The sequence below is a fragment of the Pseudopipra pipra genome, chromosome 6, assembly GCF_036250125.1.
Source record: "Pseudopipra pipra isolate bDixPip1 chromosome 6, bDixPip1.hap1, whole genome shotgun sequence".
NCBI lineage: Eukaryota > Metazoa > Chordata > Aves > Passeriformes > Pipridae > Pseudopipra > Pseudopipra pipra.
This window is the reverse complement of record NC_087554.1, coordinates 58,344,446-58,368,572: the sequence shown is the minus strand read 5'-3', so window position 1 is coordinate 58,368,572 and position 24,127 is coordinate 58,344,446. Positions and strand designations below refer to the sequence as shown.

At 41.2% G+C, this 24,127-nt stretch overlaps 1 protein-coding gene across 6 annotated transcripts in view; it reads left to right on the top strand.

The window, feature by feature from the left end:
• The window catches only part of SYNE2 (spectrin repeat containing nuclear envelope protein 2), a 181,387-nt gene that overhangs the window by 109,853 nt on the left and 47,407 nt on the right, over positions 1-24,127 (top strand). For 5 of the 6 annotated variants that reach the window (XM_064659380.1, XM_064659379.1, XM_064659378.1 and 2 more), the window contains exons 69-90: positions 417-584; positions 1,608-1,733; positions 2,607-2,719; positions 3,356-3,497; positions 4,453-4,584; positions 5,148-5,300; positions 5,547-5,756; positions 6,869-6,970; positions 7,985-8,104; positions 8,276-8,476; positions 9,894-10,067; positions 10,641-10,772; positions 12,475-12,671; positions 12,871-13,003; positions 13,842-14,024; positions 14,459-14,605; positions 16,177-16,353; positions 17,850-18,005; positions 18,893-19,042; positions 21,351-21,527; positions 22,452-22,585; positions 23,055-23,259. In XM_064659380.1, the coding sequence (XP_064515450.1) occupies positions 417-584; positions 1,608-1,733; positions 2,607-2,719; positions 3,356-3,497; positions 4,453-4,584; positions 5,148-5,300; positions 5,547-5,756; positions 6,869-6,970; positions 7,985-8,104; positions 8,276-8,476; positions 9,894-10,067; positions 10,641-10,772; positions 12,475-12,671; positions 12,871-13,003; positions 13,842-14,024; positions 14,459-14,605; positions 16,177-16,353; positions 17,850-18,005; positions 18,893-19,042; positions 21,351-21,527; positions 22,452-22,585; positions 23,055-23,259 (3,432 nt within the window). The remainder of the gene's footprint in view (positions 1-416; positions 585-1,607; positions 1,734-2,606; positions 2,720-3,355; positions 3,498-4,452; positions 4,585-5,147; positions 5,301-5,546; positions 5,757-6,868; positions 6,971-7,984; positions 8,105-8,275; positions 8,477-9,893; positions 10,068-10,640; positions 10,773-12,474; positions 12,672-12,870; positions 13,004-13,841; positions 14,025-14,458; positions 14,606-16,176; positions 16,354-17,849; positions 18,006-18,892; positions 19,043-21,350; positions 21,528-22,451; positions 22,586-23,054; positions 23,260-24,127) is intronic. The other variant, XM_064659377.1, reaches the window with a different exon arrangement.

Sequence of the window (24,127 nt, the reverse complement as noted above, 5' to 3'; positions counted from 1 at the left end):
ACACATGGGAACATTGCTATGCATTGGTAATTCAGCATCCTTTGTCCCTAAGGGTGATGTGAGCAGTTTGTGCACTGCCTTTCTCCCCCCTGAGATGTGTTGTCTTCTTGGTCACACTCAAATGGAGTCTGTAATTTCTGCTCTTCTCTTTTATTGCTTCATATCTGGGTTAATATAACTTCCTACAGATGCTATTGTTTGAAACAGTGTTAAGACTAACTGTAAAAAATTTATTTAATTGTTCAGAATAAAAAGAGTCTATATTGGAGGAAATCTTGGGGGGGCACAGTTATTTCTCTTGCCTGTGTGTTTCTATTCTTTTCAAACACGAGTGATGTGAGCATTGACTTCAGAATGTTGTCAGGAGAGGAGTGTTGTACTTCTAAGAATGAATAATTATCTGCTGTCCCTTCTAGGTGAGGTTATCAGAGATTGAACAAAAGGTCCTCTCTTTACTGGAAGATTGTGGAGATAGTGCAGATTACCAACAGAAAACAGAGGCTCTTTCCATGAAGCTGAAGGAAGTGAAGCGCAATTTGGAGAATGTCCAGATGATGCTTCAAGACAAGTACAATGAAGAGCAGGTAAAGCATATGAATGCTGTGCAGACCAAGAGTGAGAGTCATGGTGCTTTAATGGTCTGTAGTTGCAGAAGAACAGTTAGAGCTCACGGTGTGAAGCAAGGAGGAGAGAGAAGTCAATCACAAATGTCAGAGTTACTATTATTCTAGTTTACAGTCCTGTATAATTACTTGCAGTTTGTAGCAAGTAGTGGATTTTTAATGAGTTTCTGAACAGCATCGTTTCTGCTTTAAGTGCTCAGTGACAGAAGTCAACATTTTGCAAGGAATACAGGAAAAGGACTGGGGTTTTGGTTTGGTTTTAAATGCCTTTAAAATGCCGTGATGTTTGTCTGGGATAGTATCACAGCAGAGAGGCTTTTCAGTAACTTTCTCTTTGAAGAATGCATAAATGGCAAGGACAGTGACTGACACAGCTGCAGAGTCTTTGCTAAGTTTCCCAGTGGGTGAGACACTAACTCCTGGTTTCAGAGCTCATTCCCTTTTGTTGTACAAGGGATCAGAGAAGCCCACCTGATGTGTTTGTGTAAGAGCAGCTACAGTTTCTCCAGGGCTGGAGGAGCACAGTCTAAAAGGGAGCCTGCATGGCCCAGGAGAGAATTAGTACTGGTAAAGGCTCCTGTTGAAATACCTCTGTGAGCGCAGACAGATAGAGAATCCAGGCACATGACCAAATTTATAAGTAAAAATTGCACATCCCTATAATTTGGTCAAACAATAAGAATGGAGGGTTAGTATCGCCTAATCTGCTAACAGGTAAAACAAAGCAACTGTAACTGTTGGGGGAGAACTGTGAGGACCTTGGCAGCAGGTTAGAATGGATTAAACTTTCAGTAAACAGGACTGGCATGAGGGGAACTGGACAAAAATCTTTGCAAAAGTAGCAATTGTGTTTCATGTGCTGCTGATTCTGTGTATGGTAAGTCCAAGACAGCTCCGCTTTTGCCCTTTCCCCAAACTGCACCTGAGGGATTCTGCTCTCTTGTCAAGTCTGGAAGCTTTCCCCCACTGGGTCTCTCTTTACAGGTTAACAACAGGGAGAGGGTCGACCCAGAGCCCCTTGAGATCCTGCACTCAGATGGCTTCAGTGTGCCCCAGCCTGCCCTTGCTGAACAGCCACCCAGTTGGCACAACGGTCTCCAGCACCCACAGGTAATTCTCCTCCCATTCAGGAGGCAGGCTGCTCCACATCCCCTGTGGGTGGGGGAAACAGCTGCATTTACAGCTTCTGCAGAAGTTTGTCAGGATGCAGAAAGGTCTCATCCTAAAATCCCTTGTCCAAAAGGTTTAGTAATATTGCAAAGCGGGGTGGGACCCTGACATTTGCCTTGTTTCATAATGGTTCAGATGGCATCACCTATCCCTCCAGTATCCTATCCTTGAGGCACTGATGTGTTGTGAAATCTGAATCCATGTACTGACATTAGTTTTGAAGATGCATTTGAAACTAAAGCTTTGTGTATGTTTTCCCATGGGCTAACTCACAAGGACTTTAAGGTGGTTGTTAGTACAATAAAAAAACCCTGTGATGTTCTGTGCTCTGCAAACTGCTTCTGTTTTACTATCTGAAAAATTAACTTTTGCCATTTTGATGCTATTAGAAAAGAGTTGGAGAAAATTATCCAGGTTGAGCTGCTAGAATTGCTCACTTTTCACTCGACACTCTCCTTTTGACTAATGGAAATCATATTTGAGCAAATCCCCATTTTCCCTTGCCGATCTCTCTGTCTAAGGATTGCAGTAGGTGGCCCTTAAATTTCCATGTCTACATAATTTGTTTCTGATTGATGGGTTTTGCTTTTAAATCTTCAGCTCAGGCAGAAATTCATTCCATAAAAATACATGTTTGCAGAAAACTGTTTGTTTTGTAAAGTCATGTTTATATGTAAATTGCACTTTATTCTGACAGATGTATTCTTATTTTCATTGCCGAATGATTTCACTTAAAATGTGATTGGAAAAGCGCAATCATCATTTCAGATTATTACAGTTCAAATAACTGTTCATGCTGTCCTCTGTGCACAGGATCTGAAAGTAAAAGCAGCTGAGCAGAAAAGCCTCATTGACTTTATTGAGTCGTGCGTGGAAAAAATGCAGCCACAGCTTGAGGACAGTGTGACTCAGAAATCAGAATCAAGGTACGAAAAAACTCGGTTACCAGATTCAGTGATGTGAAACTGCCTAAACCTGCTGAAGGTTTGCAGTCATACCATTGGTGCCTGTAGAAGAAAAATGGCAGAAAGTGGGGATATCTACCATCAACAGTCTAGAGAAATGGAGGCTCGTTCATGTGACACACTCCTTGATACTGGGCTGACTCCAGTGCTCAGAGTCAGTCTGGCTGTCAGGCAGGACTGACACCTGCTGTGAACTAAAACAGGCCCCTCTGGAGGCAAGTTGGGTGTGTCTGTTCACAGCCATTGCTGTACAAATGCACAGACACACCCAGCCACGTTCAAAGGCAGCAGCCTTGAAAAGGGGACGTGTGGGTCATGTTCCTTCCAGTATGGAACTGAGACTTGCTACAGGACTGTGCTCCCCATGTTGTCATTACAGACATGGAGGCTGCCAGCAGGCCTCTAGGATGTTTCATGGGAAGGGAAAAGTCCAAAGAAATGTATCAAAGCTTGGATTAAAGATCATCCATACACTTGGTTTCAGGCTGGTTTGAGACAGGAGCAAGAGGAATTAATTTTACACAAGAAGCCTTACAAACCTGGTTTTACTTATTCTGTTTCAGTGTTTGCCATTCTGACAATGTTTTCTCAATACAGCAGTGGAGAATCTGATTCAAAGAGCAAGCAGGCTGATCCCACCTTGGCTCCAAAGGATCAGATGGGAAATAAATGGCAATATTTACAACAAGAGCTGTCATCAAAGGTGAAATCTCCTCTCTGCCAGCTTGTGGAACCTCAGGTTTGTTTAAGTTCAGTAAAACACTCTCTGTGGGCAGTCCCTTGTGGTAAAGATAACAATTAGTATATCTTCCTGTGTCACTTTAGCATGGCTCTTCATCAGATAACTGAAACCTGTGCAAGCATTCTCCAGAGGAGATTGTTACTGCATAGTGTTTCCATAATTGTCTTTTAATTTTATGTTGAGGTAAATCGTGTCTCTGAAGTAGTAACTACTAAGCACAGTGTGGGAGCACCTGGTGAGTCTTTGTAGTTAACATTCAGACTAGATGTTATCTGCTTCATTCTTTCAAGAGAACTAAGAGAGTTAGCCTGCAAGCTCCGAGCTGATTTTTTTGGATGTAGGTTAAGTCAGTTAAGTGGGTTAAGTTCCCCCAAGTGAGAACATTTTGGTCAGAGCAAACCTCTGGCTAAAATTTTGTTCTGCCATTCACCATTGTGTTCTCTCATTCTCATATGTCAAAAGCAGAGTTTGGACTGCAACAAGAGCGTGCTGTGTTTATGTTCTGAACTGACTGCAGAATTTTATTCCTTGGACAAAACTGTAATTCCTGTTATTAACAGTTTTGTTCACATTAAATTAGGATAATTAGATTTATTATTCTCTGAAATTGCTGCTATACAAGAAAGAATATCAGACATAAAAGAATGAATGTCAGCTCTTTTGCAGGCAAGACTTAACCCTGCAGTGGGCAGTAGGGTTGCCTTAACACAAACTACAGCTGTAGCCCTTAAAACTGGGAATCAGAGGCTCCTTTTTCAGTCAGTCTCCCATCAGGGCATAGCCTGCCCAACTTTTGCCAGTATAAAGGGATCCCTGCTATCCAGGTGCTTTATATTAGTGCCTTAAAAGTTTCATTTTAATGCTTTTTGAGAAGAGTGATATTTCATTGCCCATAGCCCTGTCTTAATTTGAGCTTTTCACCTAATTTCAGTGTTCTTTTTTCAAATGTTAGATTACAACAAAGATGAACATGCTGCCCCGAGGAACATTCACAGGTACAGGAACCCCAACGGTGGAAGAACTGAAAACTTACACTGTCCAGCTGGGAGACCTGAGCCAGGAAGCAAATGTGGTGCATGCACAGGTAAAAATGGCATGTCCTGGCATTGCAAAAAATACCAGGGATTCTAGAAATAAGACGCTGCTTGGACACTGGGAAACAGTCAATAATCATATTATTGCAAGTGGCATTCACTGTAGTGAGCTTTTGCATTGGGTGTGGACTAGAATGTAGAAATCAGCTTTGGATTTTGAGAGGAAACATTTCAGATTTCAGCTATGATACTTCTGCTAACTGAATCCAGAGATTTGCTAGTGTGGGTAAAAATCCTCAAGCTATATAAAGCAAGGAAAATGATTTCAGTAAATCTGCAGGATTGGAGCTGACAAGACAAATTCGTTATGCTCAATCCTGAGATTAGAGACCTGAAAGACCACAGCCAGTCTCTAATAAATAAAGGGTTATTGTCTCAGCTTTGTCCTTGACAGCTCTGAATGTTACATGCATATCTCATGAGTCTGTCTCTCAGTATTTAATTAATTCCATTTTATTATTAGCTGACCAAACCTCTAACTTTATATGAGTGAATAAATCTTAGCCATGCCTTGGGTGAAAGTACTTAAAACTTCTGGCTTGCATTTACTCAGGATAACGTGGCAGAGGAAGTCTCTTCCAATTTGGACAGAAAGTTGTTTGAGTTGCTTCTGGCGATCAGCCGATGTTTGAATAACATGGAGGAGATGTTGAACACCTCAGTCCTCTCCACAGAAGAGGCAGCCGTGCAACAGGCTCTTTATGAGGTAACTGTCCATTCTGGTAAGGAGAAATCCCAGTGGATTTCTGTTACAACAGAATATATATGGCCTTATATTCCCCCTCTGTTTTGCTGGCATTATTCAGGAATAACAGCACCAAACTATTTGGTATTGCACAAATTTGGGCCTATTGCTTTTAACAATTACCAACTTGAGTCCTGCTGCCTTTTACAGGTGAGAGTCCTCTGAAAGACCATTTTCACTCATATTACTTTTCTTTCAACCCTTTAGACTCTGTCTGTCGAGCTGCAGAAACTTCACGCTGATCTGAGTGATAAAAAGGATGATCTCCTGAAGTCTATTAGCTGTGCTGGTGGGAGCACAGATGTGTTCTGCGAGTGCTTTAACAACTTGCAGGCACGGCTGGAACAAACTCAAGCTGCCACTGCTTCAAGGAGCAACTCAATGAAAGCTGGGCTGGATCATAATAGCAATTATCTGGTACTCCACTGCCAAATGCACATCTTGTTTCACAGCATCTGTTAGACTTGTCAGTGTTAATGCATTTGGGTTACAGATGAGCAACCTCTAATGGACTTCTTTTTTTTTTTTTTTTTTTTTTTGCTACTAAACAAACTTGTCTTGGCCTCTCAAGAAGCAAATTAATTTTGCTGGTTACAGTGCTGTTTGCAGTGCTGACTGCTATAGAGGCCCGGAGCACGGTAGAAAATTTGCATGCAGAAAGTATGGAAGTAACCTGGTATCCCATGCAGGCTGAGCTACAGGCTAAAGCAAGTTTCTGTGTGTAGGGATTAGGCCAAGGAGAGTTTCATGTATTGTTTCTGCTGCTGTGTCCTCAGGAGAGGCAGCCTTCTTCCCTTTTGGTGCCATGTCTGACACTGGGCTACTTTTAGCAATGTATTGGAGGTTGATTTGGCCCCACTGTATTTACTGTTCCTTTAGACTTTGTGCCGGTAGCAGAAGCCATAGTTTTGCAAATTTGCCCTTTTTTTGTTCTTTCTCAGAAAAGCAGATAATGAGAAGCTTTTCTTTAGATTCTCGTGATGTGCTGAATCAACTAACTATTGCTGGAAAACACTCAGATCAGGTATTTAGTCTGAAGTGTAAGGAAAGAGCCTGGTCTTTGAAATACAGTTTGCAGTGTCCAATGTGCTCATCATCTGCAAGATGGCCTGGCTCTTTACTGCTGAATAATAAAGCAGTTCCGTTGAAGAACACTGTGATATTGTCTCCAAACAGCAGCAGAACTAGTCTAGCAATGTTTATTTATGCAGAATCCATGGAGCTCCATCAGTCAGCCAGTAATGGGCTCATTTTCTTATTTTCAGAAGAGAAGAATTTGATAAGTTTCACAGATTTTTACAGTCATAGAGGATCATTGGGACAGACTAATCTACCTTCTTACACTACACAGACTCCAGAATTTCCCTCTCTAAATTACTGCTTTAAGCCCATAATGCACATGCTTTATTTTTTCTGTTTTTTTTTAAAGGAGGAAAACATGCTTTTGCTGTTGTTTGCTGTGTAATTTTGTCTGGTCATTACTCTATTCTTGATACATGATATATTTCTGATGTTTGTTTCTTTTGCAGAATCAAACCAGGCTGCTCTATGATCAGTTAACTGAGAAAAAAGCTGCTCTGCAACAATGCTTGAATGAACTACATGGACATAATGTTTCTGAACAGCTTCAGGTAATTTTATTCAAAGGAAAGGAGAGTTTTTACAGCATAAGCTATTATTTCCAGTTTTCTGCAATCTATTAAGTTTCATAGTTTCCAAAGTTTGGGTCTCACCTAGGTTTTAAAATTGAGAAAGGCGAGAGTTCAGTATTTGCCATATTTGCCACCCCCTTTTTTTTTTCCACTACACCCCAGTCTGTAGACAGACCTTTTGTAGCTCTTTTAGTTGTTGGAGTGGAGAAACCAGTCTCTCCACAACCTCTCAGAGCAAACACACCTCATACTATTAAAGGGAAAAAAAAGAGCTACGCAGAGTACAGCACTTCACATATTTGGCCTTTTTATATGCAAAACTAGCTTTTTTTATGTGGGAATAGGACTCTAGTATTTATATCTACTCATGTAGCATTTATGAGCACTTTGTCATATGGAATTTGACCAGTTAAGCTATTTTCTTTGACCTTTATAGGGATTAGAAGAGAATTAAAAATTAACAGACTGCATATCCTTCCTAGAATGGTCATTGGCCATCTACCTACTTGTTGCCGAAGCAAAGAGGGTATCTGGAAACTTTTTTATTACAGGCTCATAGCCTTGTTTAAAGGCATAATTTTCTGCCAGACTGAGAGCTGTGTTCCCTGCTGAATCCCCTTGCAGGGATTGCTGCCTTGGGTATATTCTGTCAGGTAACCACTCTTGGAAAAGAAATGCCAGACGTATATAGCTTTTCTTTCTTCAGAGAGGACTTGTCTCAATTCATTCCTGAGTATTTCTGGTTCATAAAAAAAATGGTGTTTTCTGAGTCCATGATTCCTTTTAATGGCTGCTCTTGAATTAGTAAACTGAAATGCATGTTGAATGTTGTACTATGTCATGAGCAGTCTTGGCCATTTAGTTTTATAAGATCATTGGATCTTCCAAAGTACTGGCACAGATCCAGCCTCTGGATCCACTGCTCTACCAGTGATAATGGAAAGTTTAATGGAATGGAACTCTTCCTAGTAGCTTATTTTGTCCTTCTTTCAGAAAGTTGATGCCTATGCTTTGGAGCTGCAAAACTTTGAAAACCAAGTGGCAAAATTGAGAGGCCATGGAGAAAGATTGCAGTTACCTATCACCTTAATCCAGGAAGCTTATAAATTAGAGGTAAGGGGACAGTACAGTTTCCACTTACTCAGCAAGGTTTGATTTTTCAAAGCACGTTTTTTTTTCAGCATCAAAAGGCTGATGGTTGTTTTGTTTTCTGGGAATGTATATGTGGGGTTGTGGGATTTACTTCTGTCCTTCATGAATTGCTTAACTGTGTTTACATTATAGGATGTTTTGGATGACATGTGGGGGATTCTGAAAGCAAAGTATGTGGAGCTGAACTCCCCTTCCATCAGCGAAAGCCAGTATGAGGACTTACTTCGTGGGTTTGCAGAGCTGGTAGCTATTGGAAGAGAGAAGATGGCACAAGATCCAAAGCAGCTAGCAAAAAGCAGAGCAACTCTACAGTCTCACCTGGAAAATCATAAGGTATAAGATGCTTATCACAGCAATGCTTAGATCAGCACAGCAGGATCACTGTTTGTTGTGAGTGGTTTCTCTCCAGTGAAATGGAGAAGAATAACTGGCTCATGCATGGGGGAGGGACTGGAATATGTGCAGAAAACAAAGCAAACAAAGGTTTTCAGTAGACCAAAACAGGACCCACTAAAATATGAAAGGGTGGCTGTTATTACAAATGCAGTTTTGGTGATAAATTACTACTTTTGCTTACTCAGAACACATTGATGTGTAAGGAAAACACATGTCCTTCTAAGTACTGACAGTAAATCAGGAGTGAGGTTCTTGAAATTGTATAGCAACTGGGAGTTGAGCCTTTGCTTTCAGCATTCTTGCCATCATGATCTGGTGGAGGAAATTTACCCATAGCAGCCACTTTTCCAATGGGAGGGTAGTTGAGACCCTCCCCTTTGCAGCCCAGTGTCCCTTGTATTCAGCTGCTACATGCTTGGTGGGAGATGCGGTGGGAGATGCTGAGAAGGCACCTGCATCCTCACTGTCCTGCACTTGGCAAGCAGCCCTGGCCAGCACCAGTCACTGGAAGGTGTCTCTGTCATGTCAATACCTTGATGTAACTGTTCCACGTAGCTTAAACTCTTTAAAAATTCCTTCAAGATGCTGAGCACTGCAAACCACTACTCCGAAGTCAGGAGTCAAGCATAGGTGGTTGTCACTCACAGCTTGCCCTTAGCAAAGCCAAATGTTAGGAATTTACTTACAAAGCAAAAGAAAACTGCAAAAGCCATTTTCTCTACCCTGGTAGGAATGCTCAGGATGCTCACACAGCCTATGCCTGGAGTATGGTCTTTAAGTGAAATTCTTGTACTAGTTATTAGTTCTTAATGAAGAATGTCTTGATTGAAGACCCTGAAACCTTTTTTTTTTTTTTGTGGGGGAAAGTGCTGTGTTGAGATTCAGACATTTACCAAGAGCCATAACTAAATCAAACTGTTGCCTTGTAGTTATATGAAACTATTGTTCCCTGCCCTACTACTTATTGCTTGAAGTCACCTGGAATCCAGGTGAAACAAACTGGATAATGACTGTGTGTGGTGATAACTACCTCATGCTTAACTACACATTTATTTACAGCTAAACTCTTCCTTCCATCATCTTCCTGCAGCATCTATGAATTTCATACAAACTGAAGGTATAAATGTAGATCTTTCTCTTTAGAAATGTATAAATGAGAACAGAGTATTCAGCTCATCACTCATTTCTGACTAACTGTGAAATGATCAGTGACCGCCCATCTTGGGGTGATGCAGAATTTGGGTAGTAGTCTCCTGACTCCAGCTATGCCTTGAAACTGGCTTCTCAATGAGTCTTTTCCTGCTGAGAGTGTGTGATCTCTCTTAAAGACCAAGCTTTAACTTGTTTTTTTCAGGACTTTTTCCGCAACCTCATGACCCGCATGGCTTACATGCAAGCATTTTCTAAGAGAGTGAGTCCTTCCGTCCTGCAAAAGAGAGAGGAATTCTGGAAAGAGCTGGTGAATGAAGTCAGGTTGCTGGAGCAGAAGGCCTGCCAATATGGTATCCACTTAGAAAGCCTGTTAAAGGTAATAACTCAAAAGAAACCCAGAATAAAAGCTGGAGGGAAGAAGAAAAATTTCATCTACTTTTCACACCAGTGATTCTTTAGCTAGTAGTTGTCCTTTCCTGACTCCACTGGACAGCAACAGTCTATTAGTTATTCTGTCAGTAAACCAGCTTTATCTTTGCAGGTCTCTGAAAGTGGACATTTCAACTTATTATTCTGACATGGGTGGGACATTATGACTTCTTGCAGTAACTTTTGAGTGCCTGGACTGACAGAAGAGCCTTTTAAGGCACAAAAATACCATCAGCACTCTAAAATAAGACTTAATCTTAAAACACACCTAGGGAATAAAAAATTATGTACACCACTTTAAAATAAGAACCCTTGAAGATATTGGAGAATGAATAATTAATTCATCTATGGTGAAATCATGTCTCACTTTATTTTAATTTCCATATTATTCACCTGTTTTCATGTTATGTTTCATTAAAGCAAGAGCTGCTGATGCTAGAATGAATAGTAAGGCCTGAGTCTGGTGTAGCAAAAACGCAGATTGATGTGTGCTGTGTTAATGATTCAATGTATTTTTTAGGAATGGATGGTGTTTGATGAGGAACGCCTAGTTTTCAATAAGGAGTTAGAGGCACTTGCCTCTACGTTGCCTTCTGTCAATTTAGTTGAAGAAACTGAAGAAAGATTGATGGAAAGGATTGCACTTCTAGAGGTATTTATGTGTTTCTCCAGCTGGCTTTCTTTGTGGATCTGTAGAGTTGGCCAAAAGATTAGTTAGAATGTGAGAAGATGATGGTTTTTAGGACCCTGTTTCCTTTGTCTCCTTGCCTGTGTGTGGATGCAAGCTGACAACTTACTTTTAAAAGTATCAGGGGACCAGGCTGCTAATTTCAGCCACAGGCTACAAGTTCACCTAAGTGGGAATAATGACTATAGCTACTTTAGAAGTTGGTCTACAAATGCAAATATTTGGGATAAGATGGTGTGCAGGCTCCATGGATCCCAAATACAGCAAGGAGCTTTGGAGTGCACACAGAGCCACTTCTCTGTAATTCAAGAAAGATTTTCATGCCATGGTGTAAAACCTGTGGAAGAGGAGAATCAACCTAGTGCCTTCAAATACCTGAAAATATGAAGTATTTGAACCCCTATTGCAACTCTGGTTGCAGCTACATCTCTGATGGCAGAGCTGCATCTTTTATTTGGAACCTCAGCTGCAGTTGGAAATATTTTATCCATGTTTTAAACACATTTAAATATAAGGATATGAAAGCAGCTTTTATGATTGTTTTAAAAAATTAAGAAGAAATAGTATTCAGTAACCTTAGTGATGTATTTTCAGAGAGTGCTCTGCATTCCTCAGAGGTGTGACCTTTCTCAGCCTTCAGAGGACCCACTCCATTAGAAATTTTTGAATTAATAAATGTTTGGGTCTATACTGAGTCCAGTTTGATATTTAGATTCATAAGACTATAAAGGGCAGAAAGGATTATAGTGATTTAATCTGTCTGACTGCATGAAAGAGGTCACTGGATATTCCCAGAAAATTCTGAGCTATATTAAAGCTTTTGTAATGGATCAGCAGTAGATATTTACGATCATAGTGGCCCTCTGGTGCTCTTGATACCTGTTGCACTGAGACAGGAGACATGCAATGCATAATCAGTAAGTGTGAAGTTGCCTAGTTTTCCTTGGCTTTTTAAGTTTTTAACTAGCTCTTCACTCTTTATTTGTCTTTAAAGAAATCAGAAACAAAGTAGTAAAGCTTTAGAAGATGTTTTTGGGTGGAGTCCCAGCACTGGACCTTCACAATTTCAAGGACAGGGCAGAATAAAATTCTCTGGGGCTTAATTCCTGTGAGAGCATTTTGACCTTCCAGTGAAGTGTAGTAATGGTAAAATGCTGACTAAGGAAACCAGACCACTCCTATTTTTTTCCTTAATGAGCTTCACTGTTCACTCTTTGTTCCTCTCTGCCACCATTATTCAATAATTATCCCAACAGTTTCCTTCAAAATTCTGGTAACATTTCTTTTTAAATAGGATAGAACCTGAAGGAAGCACAATAACTTTGAGGGGAACAGGAGGACAATAACAATAACTTTCTGGTGGGAACAGCCATATGTTTGGACAGCGCAGCCAGATCTGACAGTCTTTGTCCATTGCCTGAGGTTTGCATGGGTCAGAAATGCCCATCAAATCATAACACATTCTGATTATGTATGAAAGTATGTTGAGATCTGTCTTGATCTCTCTAGGGGAAACAAAAAAACCCACCCACTCTTATTTGGAAAATAAAATACACGACAGAGTAAGTGTGAGATTAAGAAGTCAGAACAAATTATATGTGTTTTCCTAGCTGTGTTTTCTGTTTTTAAAATATTATTGTTCTGCAAACTTCCCATATTCTGACAGCAAATCAAAATCAGTGTTGATGAAAAGCATGCCAGGCTATACCAGATGGTGAAAGAAGGGAAGAAATTGCTGACTGCTGTGAGCTGTCCAGAAATAAGAAGCCAGATTGGGAAGCTGGAAGAGCAGTGGTTGTCTTTAACCAAAAAAGTTGGCCATGAACTACACCGACTTCAAACATTACTGAAGCTCTTGGTCAGGTGGGTGTAACTCAAAAAGCAATTAGAGATATCAGTTAGACATCAGTTTCTGATCTTCTACAGGTGATAGCTGTAGTCAAGCTTCTGCAAGGTCCTGTAGCAGCAGAGGTGCTACAGAGAGGAGGACAATTTGGAGGGTGAGAAATGTATCCTAGCCTCAGCTAGATGTAATTTTCTGTGTTTTGTTTCCTCCTTGTAGCTACAACAGAGACTCTGAGGAATTAATGAAATGGCTGGACTCTGCTCAGCAGAGAATGAATTTTTGGAAGGAGCAGTCTCTCAATGTGTCACAAGATCTTCCCACCATCAGGGACAACATCAGCAGCTTGTTTGTAAGTCATTTCTGCTGCCAGGTTTAGATAAGGCATTGTGACTTTTGGTGAAAATGACCATTTTGAGAGGTTTTTGTATTTGCCATGAGGTGTAAACTGCCCATGTAATACAGCACTGAATGGGTGTGTGCCCCACAGCCACCAAAAACCTTCCTTCAGATCCTGACACTGGCCAGAGATCGGAAATCAGAATGGAATCCTCTGTAATGAGCTCACAGCCCAGCCAGGATCTTTTTCTTATGCAAGTACAGCATACTGGCACTGTTTCTGTCTTGCTCCTGATGCCAAACACCAGATCCAGAAGTTCTGCCAAGCTGCCACTTAACAGCAGAACTTGGAGCATGGGCTCAGGGTACAGGAGGGATGAAGATGCTCAGCCAAAGTCAGGAAAGGGAAATATGCTGAATTGCATTTCATGTCTTTGCCTGCCCCCCTGTGCTGTGCTCCCCTTGGATGACCAGCCAGGAGGTTCAGCCCCAGTGTAAGGCCAGACAGAAGGAACAGTGCACAGTGGGAAGGCAGAGCATCATGAGGGTTGGACTGGTAGGTGTGAGCTGGCTGGAGACCTGAGGACTGGGGTTCCTCCCTGAACCTCTGTGTGAAGTGAGAATCAGGATATTCCCATCCACATGGATGGGGCAAAAAGTGGCATTCAGCATTGTATCAAGCTGGGCAGAAAAATGCTTTACGTGCTGCCAGAACATGTTGGGCTCACTGTTAAACTTGCTAAAATCTGCTTGAAGCATTTCATCCTGTGACTGAAAACGTGGTTTGTCTTATTCATTTAAATAGATATTTAAATATTTACCATCTCTTAAATTTCTCCTGTGCACCTCAGACGTTCTCTAAGGAAGTTGATGAAAAATCTTCCCTGAAGTCATCAGTGGTGAGCACTGCCAACCAGCTCTTTCACGTGAAGCAAGCTGATACTGCAGCACTTAGGTCATCTTTGGCAAAGTTTGAGCAAAAATGGGGAGAGCTGATTACACAACTCCCAGCCATCCAAGAAAAGCTTCACCAGGTGAGGAGACACTCTGCTGCCATCTCCCAGTTCAAGCTAAATAATGACATTAAAATGTTGCTGCTGGGATTCAGTTGGCTGCTCCCCAAACTACCTTTTTCTGAGTTAACTGTCTGTCTTGCTTTCAGAATAACCCCAATATTGTACTGCAGTTTAAATATTTCAGTGTTCTTCCTGGGCTGTTTTGCGTATATTTATTATCTTTACAGTTTTACATGAAAGTCTGTTAAAAAAAGAAATATTTTTATTTGAGATTTATGAATTCTTGAACCTTTCTTAAGTCACTTGCCCTTCTGGAGCACAGGGCTCACTATCAAGTTCATGCCCCTGTAATGCGATTATAGTGCCTGAGCCTTTCTAAAAATAGAAATGTCATTTTCCTTGATATTTCTAACAAGTAGAGTGTAGAGGATTCATTATATGCTTTATCCCAGCTTCAAATGGAAAAACTTTCATCGCGGGAAGCTATTGCTGAACTAATGACCTGGCTGGACCATGTGGAACAGCAGCAGGAACATGAGGAGCCAGTAAATTCACAACGCAGTGCTGCCCAAGTCAAGAGCCTCCTTCACAAGTACAAGGTAAATGGGAAGCTGGAAGTCCAGGCCTTCTGCAAGGTGTTTGGCTGTAAAAAGGATGGAAGCAGCCTACAGGCATTGTCATATCCTTCCCCTTGCTCTCAAGAGGGTTCCTCAGTCGCAAAGGTGTCTTAAAATCTTCCTTTATAAAACCTTATGCTTCTGTGACACAGAAAACACTGCCTGTCCTGCAATACAGCTACTGCCTGCTGTGCTGTAATCTCCTTTTCCCCATGCTGTCCCATCTGTCTTGCTTGTTCTCTCTCTCGCATTTAGATTATAAAGTGGGATGAGCAGGAAAGCCTTGCTTCCCTAGGAAGATAGACTGTGTTTGTGCTGTGTTCTAGCCTGTCTTTTTAACAGGGAATATATCTCCATAACCAGGATCTATTTAACTAGAGAACAGGGGGTTTGAATATCACGTGTCATCACAAGAAATAACCTGCAGAGAGAGAGGCTGCAGCAGAGTCCTGGCGCTGTTCAGATGCCAAAGCACCAGTGGCAGAGGCTGATTGCTCCAGCCACAGGAAAGATTCAAGCTGTGTACTTCCATAGATGCCAGAGAGCCCAACCTCAGGCCATATTTTAGCTCCCTGCAGAGCCATATTTTTTGCTCTGCCCTCACAGAGCTGCTGAGCTCTGCTCTAGGCTCAGGCAGTCTGACAGTTCTCAATCTACAGCTGCAGTTCACAGGCACTTTGGCACTGCACATAAGGCAAGTGCCAACATAAACATTTCTTTCCAAGTGCCTTGGTATAGCACATATATAACATTTTGGTCTGTATCAGCTGGATTTAGCAGTTGGGATATGTAGGTGAGGTGCTGTTTTAAATCCTTTGAATATTTGGAGGTCAGTTTGTAGGTGTTTCTTCTACACTTGTCAGGAATATGGGGATGTGTATGCTGAAGACAAAGCTGGGATGAAGGACACAAATTCCTGCAGGAAAAAAGCTGTGACTTTAGTACCTCTATTGTGTATTCCCTGGTGACTTTTTTCTGGGTACTGCTAGATATATGAGGAACCCTTTCCTTCTCTTTTCTCCTAAGACTTTCTGAAATAAAAAGACATTCCCTTATTTTTTCACTTTGCGTGTAGTTTCTCACTCATCTCAGTGGGCAAGGACACTCATGCTGGAGGACACTTTCTCCTCCCAGGTACTCTGATATTCTGTTCTGATAGCAGATACTTTGGTAAAGGAGCAGAAGCTCTTGCTGCATTTGCCTGAGAGTTGTAGGAGTGTGGGAAAGCCTTGGTCTTAGCCTAATCTGGGACCATGGTAGTGTGATGGTATTGTCCTGTGGATTAAGTATAGAGTCTGGTACCCCTGGATTTCCTTCCCTGTTCCAGCACTAGCCTGTTCCTACTTTGAACTACCCATGTAATGATATTGAGGATTATTCCTACAGCCAAGTCTCCTTCAGAAAAATATTTTAGGTCATGGTTCAGACTCAGCCGCGAGTGTCCCACAGTTACACCTTGAAGCATCATTGGAACTGATCAGATTAAAACTACCAAACTAATTGGTTTACATTTCTGTTGTTTTTTTTTTTTTTTTTTCTTTTTTTCCCTGCAGGAATGCATGATGGAAATGAACCTTAAACAGTGGATGGTAGATTTTGTTAACCAGTCACTGCTGCAGATGAGCACTTGCGACGTGGAGAGCAAGCGGTACGAAAGGACGGAATTTGCTGAGTGTCTTGGTGAGATGAACCTGCGGTGGCACAGGCTGCAGGCAGCCCTAAACAGAAAGGTGGGATTGAGTTCTCATGGCTTTCTCTCTCATAACTGATCTTGCCTGTTGACTGTATTAGGTGGAAATATAAGATTCCTCCTATGAAGAAAATAGAATCAGTGACATGCCAACAAAGAGGTCCTATATTGAGAAAACTACGGAAAAGAAAGAATTCAGGGCAGTGTCTACAGGGGAACCTGTTAGTGAAATCCGTTGAATCTTTGGGGTGCTGTGAAAGTTGGAGCATTTAAAACTTCGTGGGAGAAAACACTGGGTGGTTTGTGGAAAGGAGAGGTGCTGCACTGCTTGGACAGACAGGCCTCGCTCAGCAAACAGCACCAAAAAAAACCAAGCAACCCCTCCACTTGCCATATGATGGGAATGAGGAATAGGGATATATTAAGCTACCCCCAGTTCTCCTGTTGTAGCAGTTGGATTTGCCAAAAAAAGTAATTATTAGGTTAGTAGTGTTGATAGCCGTGGGGGAACATATGACCCTGCTGGAAAAGGCATAGCAGAGATTAGTTCCCAGGCCTGCTCCAGCCCTCCTGGGTCCCTGGAAATGAGTTATTCTGGATCTGTGTCCTCCTCCTGAAGTAATTAAATGCTTTCCCAGTGGAGTGCTTTGAAGACCAGCAGCTGATAGGAAAATTCTTTATCTAGACTGACTGTACCAGCATATCTTCTGTTTCTCTGGAGAAAATCTGTTTCAGGCAGTGCCTCAGAATTGCTCTGTTCTAGTGAGGCTAGAAATAATCCATGCATCCAGAATTAGATGCTGCTGTTTGTGTGCCCCAGTGCCCAGAAAAGCTAGTGTGACTCATGATATGGAAAAGACATGGGGAAGGTTAGAATCCCAAATTCAACCATGAGGCTGCTGGAATGACTCCCTCTACTAACATATTCCTCTTTCATCTCTATTTCTCAATTTGCACAGCTTTGGGAGAAGCTGCCCTCTCTGAATCCAGATACAAAGATCACTGATCAAACAGAAAATTCACAATTTTTTTATAGCTCAGGTGGTTTTCCAAAATAATTTTCAAGTGGAAAATTCAGTTCCACGATGGAATCCCACTTTTGTAGGAGAAAAAATTATCTTCTCTAACCATTTTCAAGAAGCTGCATTCTAGGATTTAATGGATCCTCAGGGCCAAGATTGAAGATAGGAGATCTTCAAATAAGAAAGGTCCCTTTCATATTAGTAACTCTGGTGGGGTTTAGTGAGAATGAAGCTTTCAGACTCCATATGAATGTGTCCATGTAACCCAAGGTCCCACAACTTGTTAGGTCTGCATGCTCCCAGCTCCAGAACACACACTGCCTTGTTTCTTCCCAAGGAAAAGGTCAGATCTTAAAGAGCCTGCAAAACCTTTTAGCTTTTCCTTTCAAAATATTTTCTCTAAATGTTATTTTCAATGTAGATTTTGTAATCTCAGAGTTTGTCACGGAAAGCGAAGCCCTGTTTTTGCCCACCCGTAGGTTTAAGGAAGTTAAAATAGTTCTGTAACTTTCAGATACAAGACCTGGAACACATTTTGGAGGATATTTCTGAAAATGAGAACAAAGCACAGACTCTTCGCAACTGGCTGGAAGCTCAGAGTGATCGACTGAGATCCTTACAAACCCCAGCAAGTCTGATTTCTGCACAGAACACATTAGATGATTGCAAGGTAAAGCATTACATGAATGATATTTTTGTAAAAACCCTATTTAGCACTTGGATGAATCCAGACTAAAGAAGTGCACAGATTTTAACAGAAAAAACACAAAGGAAGGTGCTATTTCCTAGCAGAATACTACAGTGTAATTTTAATTAAAGCATGTTACATTCAGGTGATAGAGCCAGATGCACTTTTAATGTGAATTGCTATTCTGTGGGGTTTTCCTCCAACTGAAGATGCCATCTGCTGTTGCTCCATGGTATTTGGAGTGTTGCACAGCAATATCGTAGATCGTATTCTGAGATTCAAAACTGTTCTCAGTTCAGCACAGCCATGGTAAAAGCCATCAATTCCATTAGTTTGAAGAGCTCTGTGGTTGAAGTGTCATGGAAACTACACAGTCCTAATTGGAAAAATAGCAACTCTCTCTACTTCTGCCCTAGAATGTAGTCTCTCTGCACCAGCCTCAAGAATCTTGGTGTCTTTTGGTTTTGTTGTGTTTTTCTAGGCATCAGATCCCTCAAAATTAATACAGGTGTTCAGCTGCATTAATAGAAAAACTTTTTGCATCTTGAGAGGTACAAAGAGTCCTGCTTGGTTACTGAGGAATTAGCTCCTGATGATTTCCTTCCCAAGCATGATGTCCAGTGCTCAGACTGGACAGTAAAGGGACTGATTATAGTTCAACCTGCAGGAGACCATCTCAGGCAGCCACTGTCACTTGGAATTCCTGTAAAACAGTTGTGTATCAGAGTTAAAATGATGGTGGCATGGCTGAAGAATTATGCAAAATTGGTTTTAAAGAAGGAATGTTTATCTAAGCTCCTCACACAGCAGGTTTTTTCCTATGATCTCATATAAAAATCTTATTTTTCTTCCTTTTTTTTATCAATTAGGAGCTAGAAAATCAACTCACAGCTAAATCCAAAACTCTTGACGATCTCAAACAGAGTTTGGCTTCGAATGGTAGTGCAGAACAAACCCCAGAAGCTCAGTCTCTCAGGCTTGCTGAGCTGTGTGAAATGAAGGACAGCATTGTAAACCAGGTAAAAGCTTCGCCCGTGTTCAGGTTTCCTCCACTACCTGTTCTGACCACCAGTGTTATTAATCTTCTTCATGGGATGGCAGGAGCTGGTACAAAAAAGATGCAAAGTATTCCTCACTCTTAACCTTCCAAAGAACCATAATGTAAATTAATGTATTTCCAAAGCTGAGAGACAAAAATTAGTCTGATCTTGAAAGAGTTTGAATGCAGAGGGGGAAGGAACAGACCCCCATCTGCAGTTTAAGAAATTAAAGAAATAGTTATTTTTCTGTGAAGTTGAAAACTTGACTCTCTTGCTTAATCTGCTTCTCTTTCATACCCTGTTGTTTGTCCCCTGTTATGTGCTGGTGGAAGCTGTCTGTTCCTACCCCATTCTAACTGCAGTTTTTCCATATCCCAGTGACTCTTCCATCCAGTCACTGGGATGGCTGCTGCCATCTTCAAATCCTATGCAGTTTGCAGTTTGTTCAAGGATAGTCTGGCAGATTGGTTTCCCATGCAAATTTACTCCCCAGCAGTTTGTATTTATAGTTATATTATCTTTATACTTGGAACTGATCTTTTGTTATGTGGATGTAATTGATAGGTTCAGGAAATATAATAATGAGTACATTTATAGATTTAAGTGTGTGATAATAAATAACCATATACTGTAGAGAATTATACATGATGTAGTGTTTATGTTTAAGATTCCTTTACACTTTCTATTATAAATGCCTTGCCTTTATTCCTCAAAACTTTGTGGAACCTGAACCCTTTTGCTTGAACTCTTCCACATAAGGTGTCAATACAGGATGGATTAGTTTAGTTTTCAACAAAAATGACGTGACTGTTTCTTACCAAGAAAGCAGGGAAATTTATGTCTGTGTACATGAAGAAAGATTGTCCTTCTGCTTTATAGCTGGGGATAGAAATTGGCAGGATTGCAGCCTAGTGCTTTTTTTCTTCTTGCAGTCACCATGGGTCATGTTAATTTTAGGAACTTTATGACTTAACTATCAAACTTCTAAACTGCAGAATGTTCTTACAGCCGAGTTGTCTGTGTGTGCAAAGAAACACTTAGTGCAGGTTCCTTCCCAGGGTGACTGCTCTCAGCAGAGCCAGGCTGTGATTTCAAATATAGGGCTAAGGAGATGTGATCCCTTGATTACAATGTCCGTAGGCTGAGCTTGAGACTGTGAGTCTGTGGCCCCAGAGATATTTCCCAAGAACGATGTCTTTCCATCTTCCTTGTGTGGGCAGTAATTAGCTACAGGCTACAAAAAGCAATTACAGATTCCTCCCACCTATACCATGATTCAAAAGAGAATAGGGATGATTAATCCATCAGCCTGTGCGTGCCTGAAACGGGGATACTAGGATAAAATGATCTATGCAGTCTATTTAGGGTGAAGTATAATGTAGAAAATTTTTCATCTCCCACTGTGTGGATGCATAGTCAGAACTGAAATCCAGCATCTGGCTTTGCCAGGTCTCATGGAGACATAGTTGGTTTTTCGCCCTGTTTTCAAGCTTTTCTCAAAACATCTGGTCCTGGCATGACTGGAAGTGGGTATTGAACTAGATGATGCTTTGTGTAACCAGGACCATGCCTTATGTAGTTCCCTGATACCAAAGGATAAAAATGACAGATCACACTGCAAGGAGGACTGTGGGTTTGTGTTTGCAAAGTCTAGGAGTATGTGGCAAATGGAAGCTGTGCTTGCCCCATATAGATTAGACAACTGTAATAGTAAAAGTGACATAGAAAACAGAGGATATCCATCATTTAATTGTATATGAGAACCCTGAAGTTGCTAGACTGGGATTCAGGTGGGCCTGCATTATTAGAGCACGATGGCATAAGAGGGATGACAGCTCTCCAGAGTATTGTAGCAGCATCTTCTTCCATACAAACCAATTTCTGTTCAAATTATCTTTGAAAGGAAACTTGATCTCTGGATCAAACTATTTGCTTCCTAAGAAGATTAAGGCTCTCAGCTTCTTCCCACTTCAGGTTGATTTTGGCAGAAAGGAATAAGCAGTTCATTATTTCAGTACTTGTTACTTTTTGGCTCGTTCTGAAGTTGTGGCTGAAAGAATAGTGCTTCCTTGAACTCCAGTTAAATTTTAATTGCCCGCAAATTCTTATACTTCACTCTAAATACAGTTTACTGCTTTGTTTGAAGCCTGCACAATTCCTTGTCAAGTAGGAAAATACTCCAACTAGTGAAATTCTTGTAAGCAGTAAGCTTAGATTTTTAAGTAAATTTACAGGTGATTTATTGTCAAGATCCCAAGAAATAGCAACAGAAGTGTTTTGTTTGCAGGTTGCACAGTTAAAGGCCTCAATGCAGTCAATACTGGAGCAGTGGAGAGCATATGATGAAACTTATGCAGAAGTCAGCCTGATGACAACAAGATATTTGTACTGCATAGACCAGTGCAAACCTTCTGGGGAAGAAGCTTCATTGGAAGCTTTGAAAAAACAGGTCAAAACTCTCCAGGTAAATCTATTGAAGTTGTCTTATTTCTGTACTTCCTTCTATGCCTTTAGGCAGACAAGCAAACACTGAAAAACAAGACAGAAAAATTTATCTGAGCAACTTTATTATCATGACATTAAAGGCAGTGGAATATTATTACATTTTTTTTACCTCCAGAGACACTGAGGACTATTTTTAGGCTTCTTACTTTGTTTAGTGCCTAAGTTAACTTTGGTGCAATTTAGGTACCAAGGTTCAAGAAAGAAGTACAGGTCAGTCTGCCTAATTGTGGGCTAGCACTGCCTCCATTTTGGGTTGCAGAGATCCCTTGTTCAGTCTCCTGCACGTGCTGGAAGGCATCCCTGTACAAAGCACTAGGTCCTCATACTCCCTTGCACCACAGAGTCCAGATGGACCTGTGCTCTGCACCACCATCCCTCATGCTAATGTCTGCTCAGTCCAAATCTAATTCACACAGACAGCAGGAAGTCTGGCTGAAAATACAGCTGGCAAGGGAAAACTGTGGACATTGTTGTATGTGTTTACATAAATGTTATTCACCATTCCTGTAAAAGGTGTTGGTTCTCGGTTCATTCATTGAAAGCAAATTTTTCCCTTTGCTTGTGCTTCCCAGGGAAATGCTCTGCCATAAGGCTGTGGCATAACCTGGAAGGAGATGCCTGGGCATCGATGCAGGGACTCAGTGCAGAAACAAAGGGAACCCAAGGTCTCCTGAATGATTGTTTTTTTTTTTTTTTTTGCTCAGACAATTTTACCTCTTATAGCTTCCTAATTTTTAGAAACAGGTGTTACATTTTTTGCAAACATTTTAATCTGTGCTGCAAAAGCATGGTATTGTTGCTTCCTTATCCCTACCAATCTATAGGGGAAGTTATACTTAGGTTTGTTTATCTCCACAATTAATTGCAATCATCCATTCTGCAGTCTCTTCAAGATGAATCAGAGAACAGCGAAGAAAGCTGGGCCAAGCTCCAGGCTGCTGCCAGTAACCTGAAGAAGAGCTGCTCCCCATCCTTCGCAGAGATTATTGACCAGAAGTGCACAGAGGCACACACTAGGTAAGCCTGCAAAGTAAGACCCCAGTTATTAGTATTTCTATAAAAAAGAAAAGCTGCTGAGGCAGGACTTGAAGGTCTGTCAGATTTTTAAATCTATATTAATGCAACTCACCTGTCTAAGGGTTCCTGTGTGAGGAATGGAATCACAGAATGGTTTGGGTTGGAAGGGACCTTAAAGATCATCCCATTCTAACCCACCTGCTGTGGCCAGGGACACCTTCCACTAGTCCAGGTTGCTCTGAGCCCCATCCAGGCTGGCCTTGAACACCTCCAGGAATGGGGAACTGATACTTTTTAACTGGATACCTTTTTCTTGATGGGGTCCCATAGCACAAACTACTCCGTATCAGCAAGGCTTCCAGTAACATGGGTGTGAATGCAAAGAAACTCCCATGGGAATTCTATGCCAAATCATATTCTGGAGGAGAACCTACTAGGAAAACACTCTTGTCCTTGGATATGTTGGCAGGTGGAACTCAGTAAACGAAGACATCACAGATCAGCTGCGGGCAGCGCAGGCGACCCTGCAGCTGTGGGAGCCCTTCGATACTTTATGCACTGAGACAGCAGCCAAGTTACAGCAGTACAACGAGCAGTGCACTCAGCTCTTGGATGCCCATGTGCCCGAGGAGAACATGATAGAAACCCTGGAGCAGAGGATACAGGATATGAAGGTACATTAAATGCGTTTCTGCTGCCTGGCACAAACCAAGATTTATTGCTGAGAAGCAGATCAAAAGAACACCACCAGTTCAGTCAGTGGAAGAGATAAAATCTGTGGGTTTCGTCCATTAACAGGCACCTTTGTGTTTCTTTTAAACACTTTGCCCAAATCCTTGGACCAAACCACAGTTAGCACATGATGAGAAGAGAGCAGAAGGGAGTAATCATATTCCAGCTCTGCCCATTTCTGCTCTATACAAAGAATCAGATCTGTGTTGAAAGGAATCATTAAAAGAAAAATAATTTATTTTATGGGGCATTGCTTGGGAGAAGAGATAATAGCTACTAGAACAACAGCTAGGGAAAAAATATTTTCAGAGCACAGGACCATCCTTAGGTTTTCTACAGTCTTCAAGTTGGTTTTAATTGTATTTGGTATTGTGTTTTAGCCTGGTCTCGTGAGTTCACAAATTTCTGAGCTCATTAGATTACTCTAATTGCTTTTTACTTTAGGTAAATGAGATCTCATGCTGAGACCACAGAGTACATTGGACCCTCTCAGACAGCAAAGCTGTCTGAGGTTCTGACATTTTTGGTTTTTTCAAACTGCAATAAAGAAATGTAATAATCCTTATTTCAGGACAGAGCAATGATTCATCATGCTTTATGAATCTCTAGCTGTGTATTGGAAGAAGTCCAGAGTACTCCACTTTGCATATGGTCAAATAAGAGACTTTACATTATAGGAAAAAGAACTCATGTATTCTTTCTGTGTCATAAACAACTGACAGCAGCAAAGCTTAGACCAAAACATTTTCACTTTCTTCTGATCTATTAATGGCTGTGACATAAATTCATCACTATGCTGGCAAAAAAGCA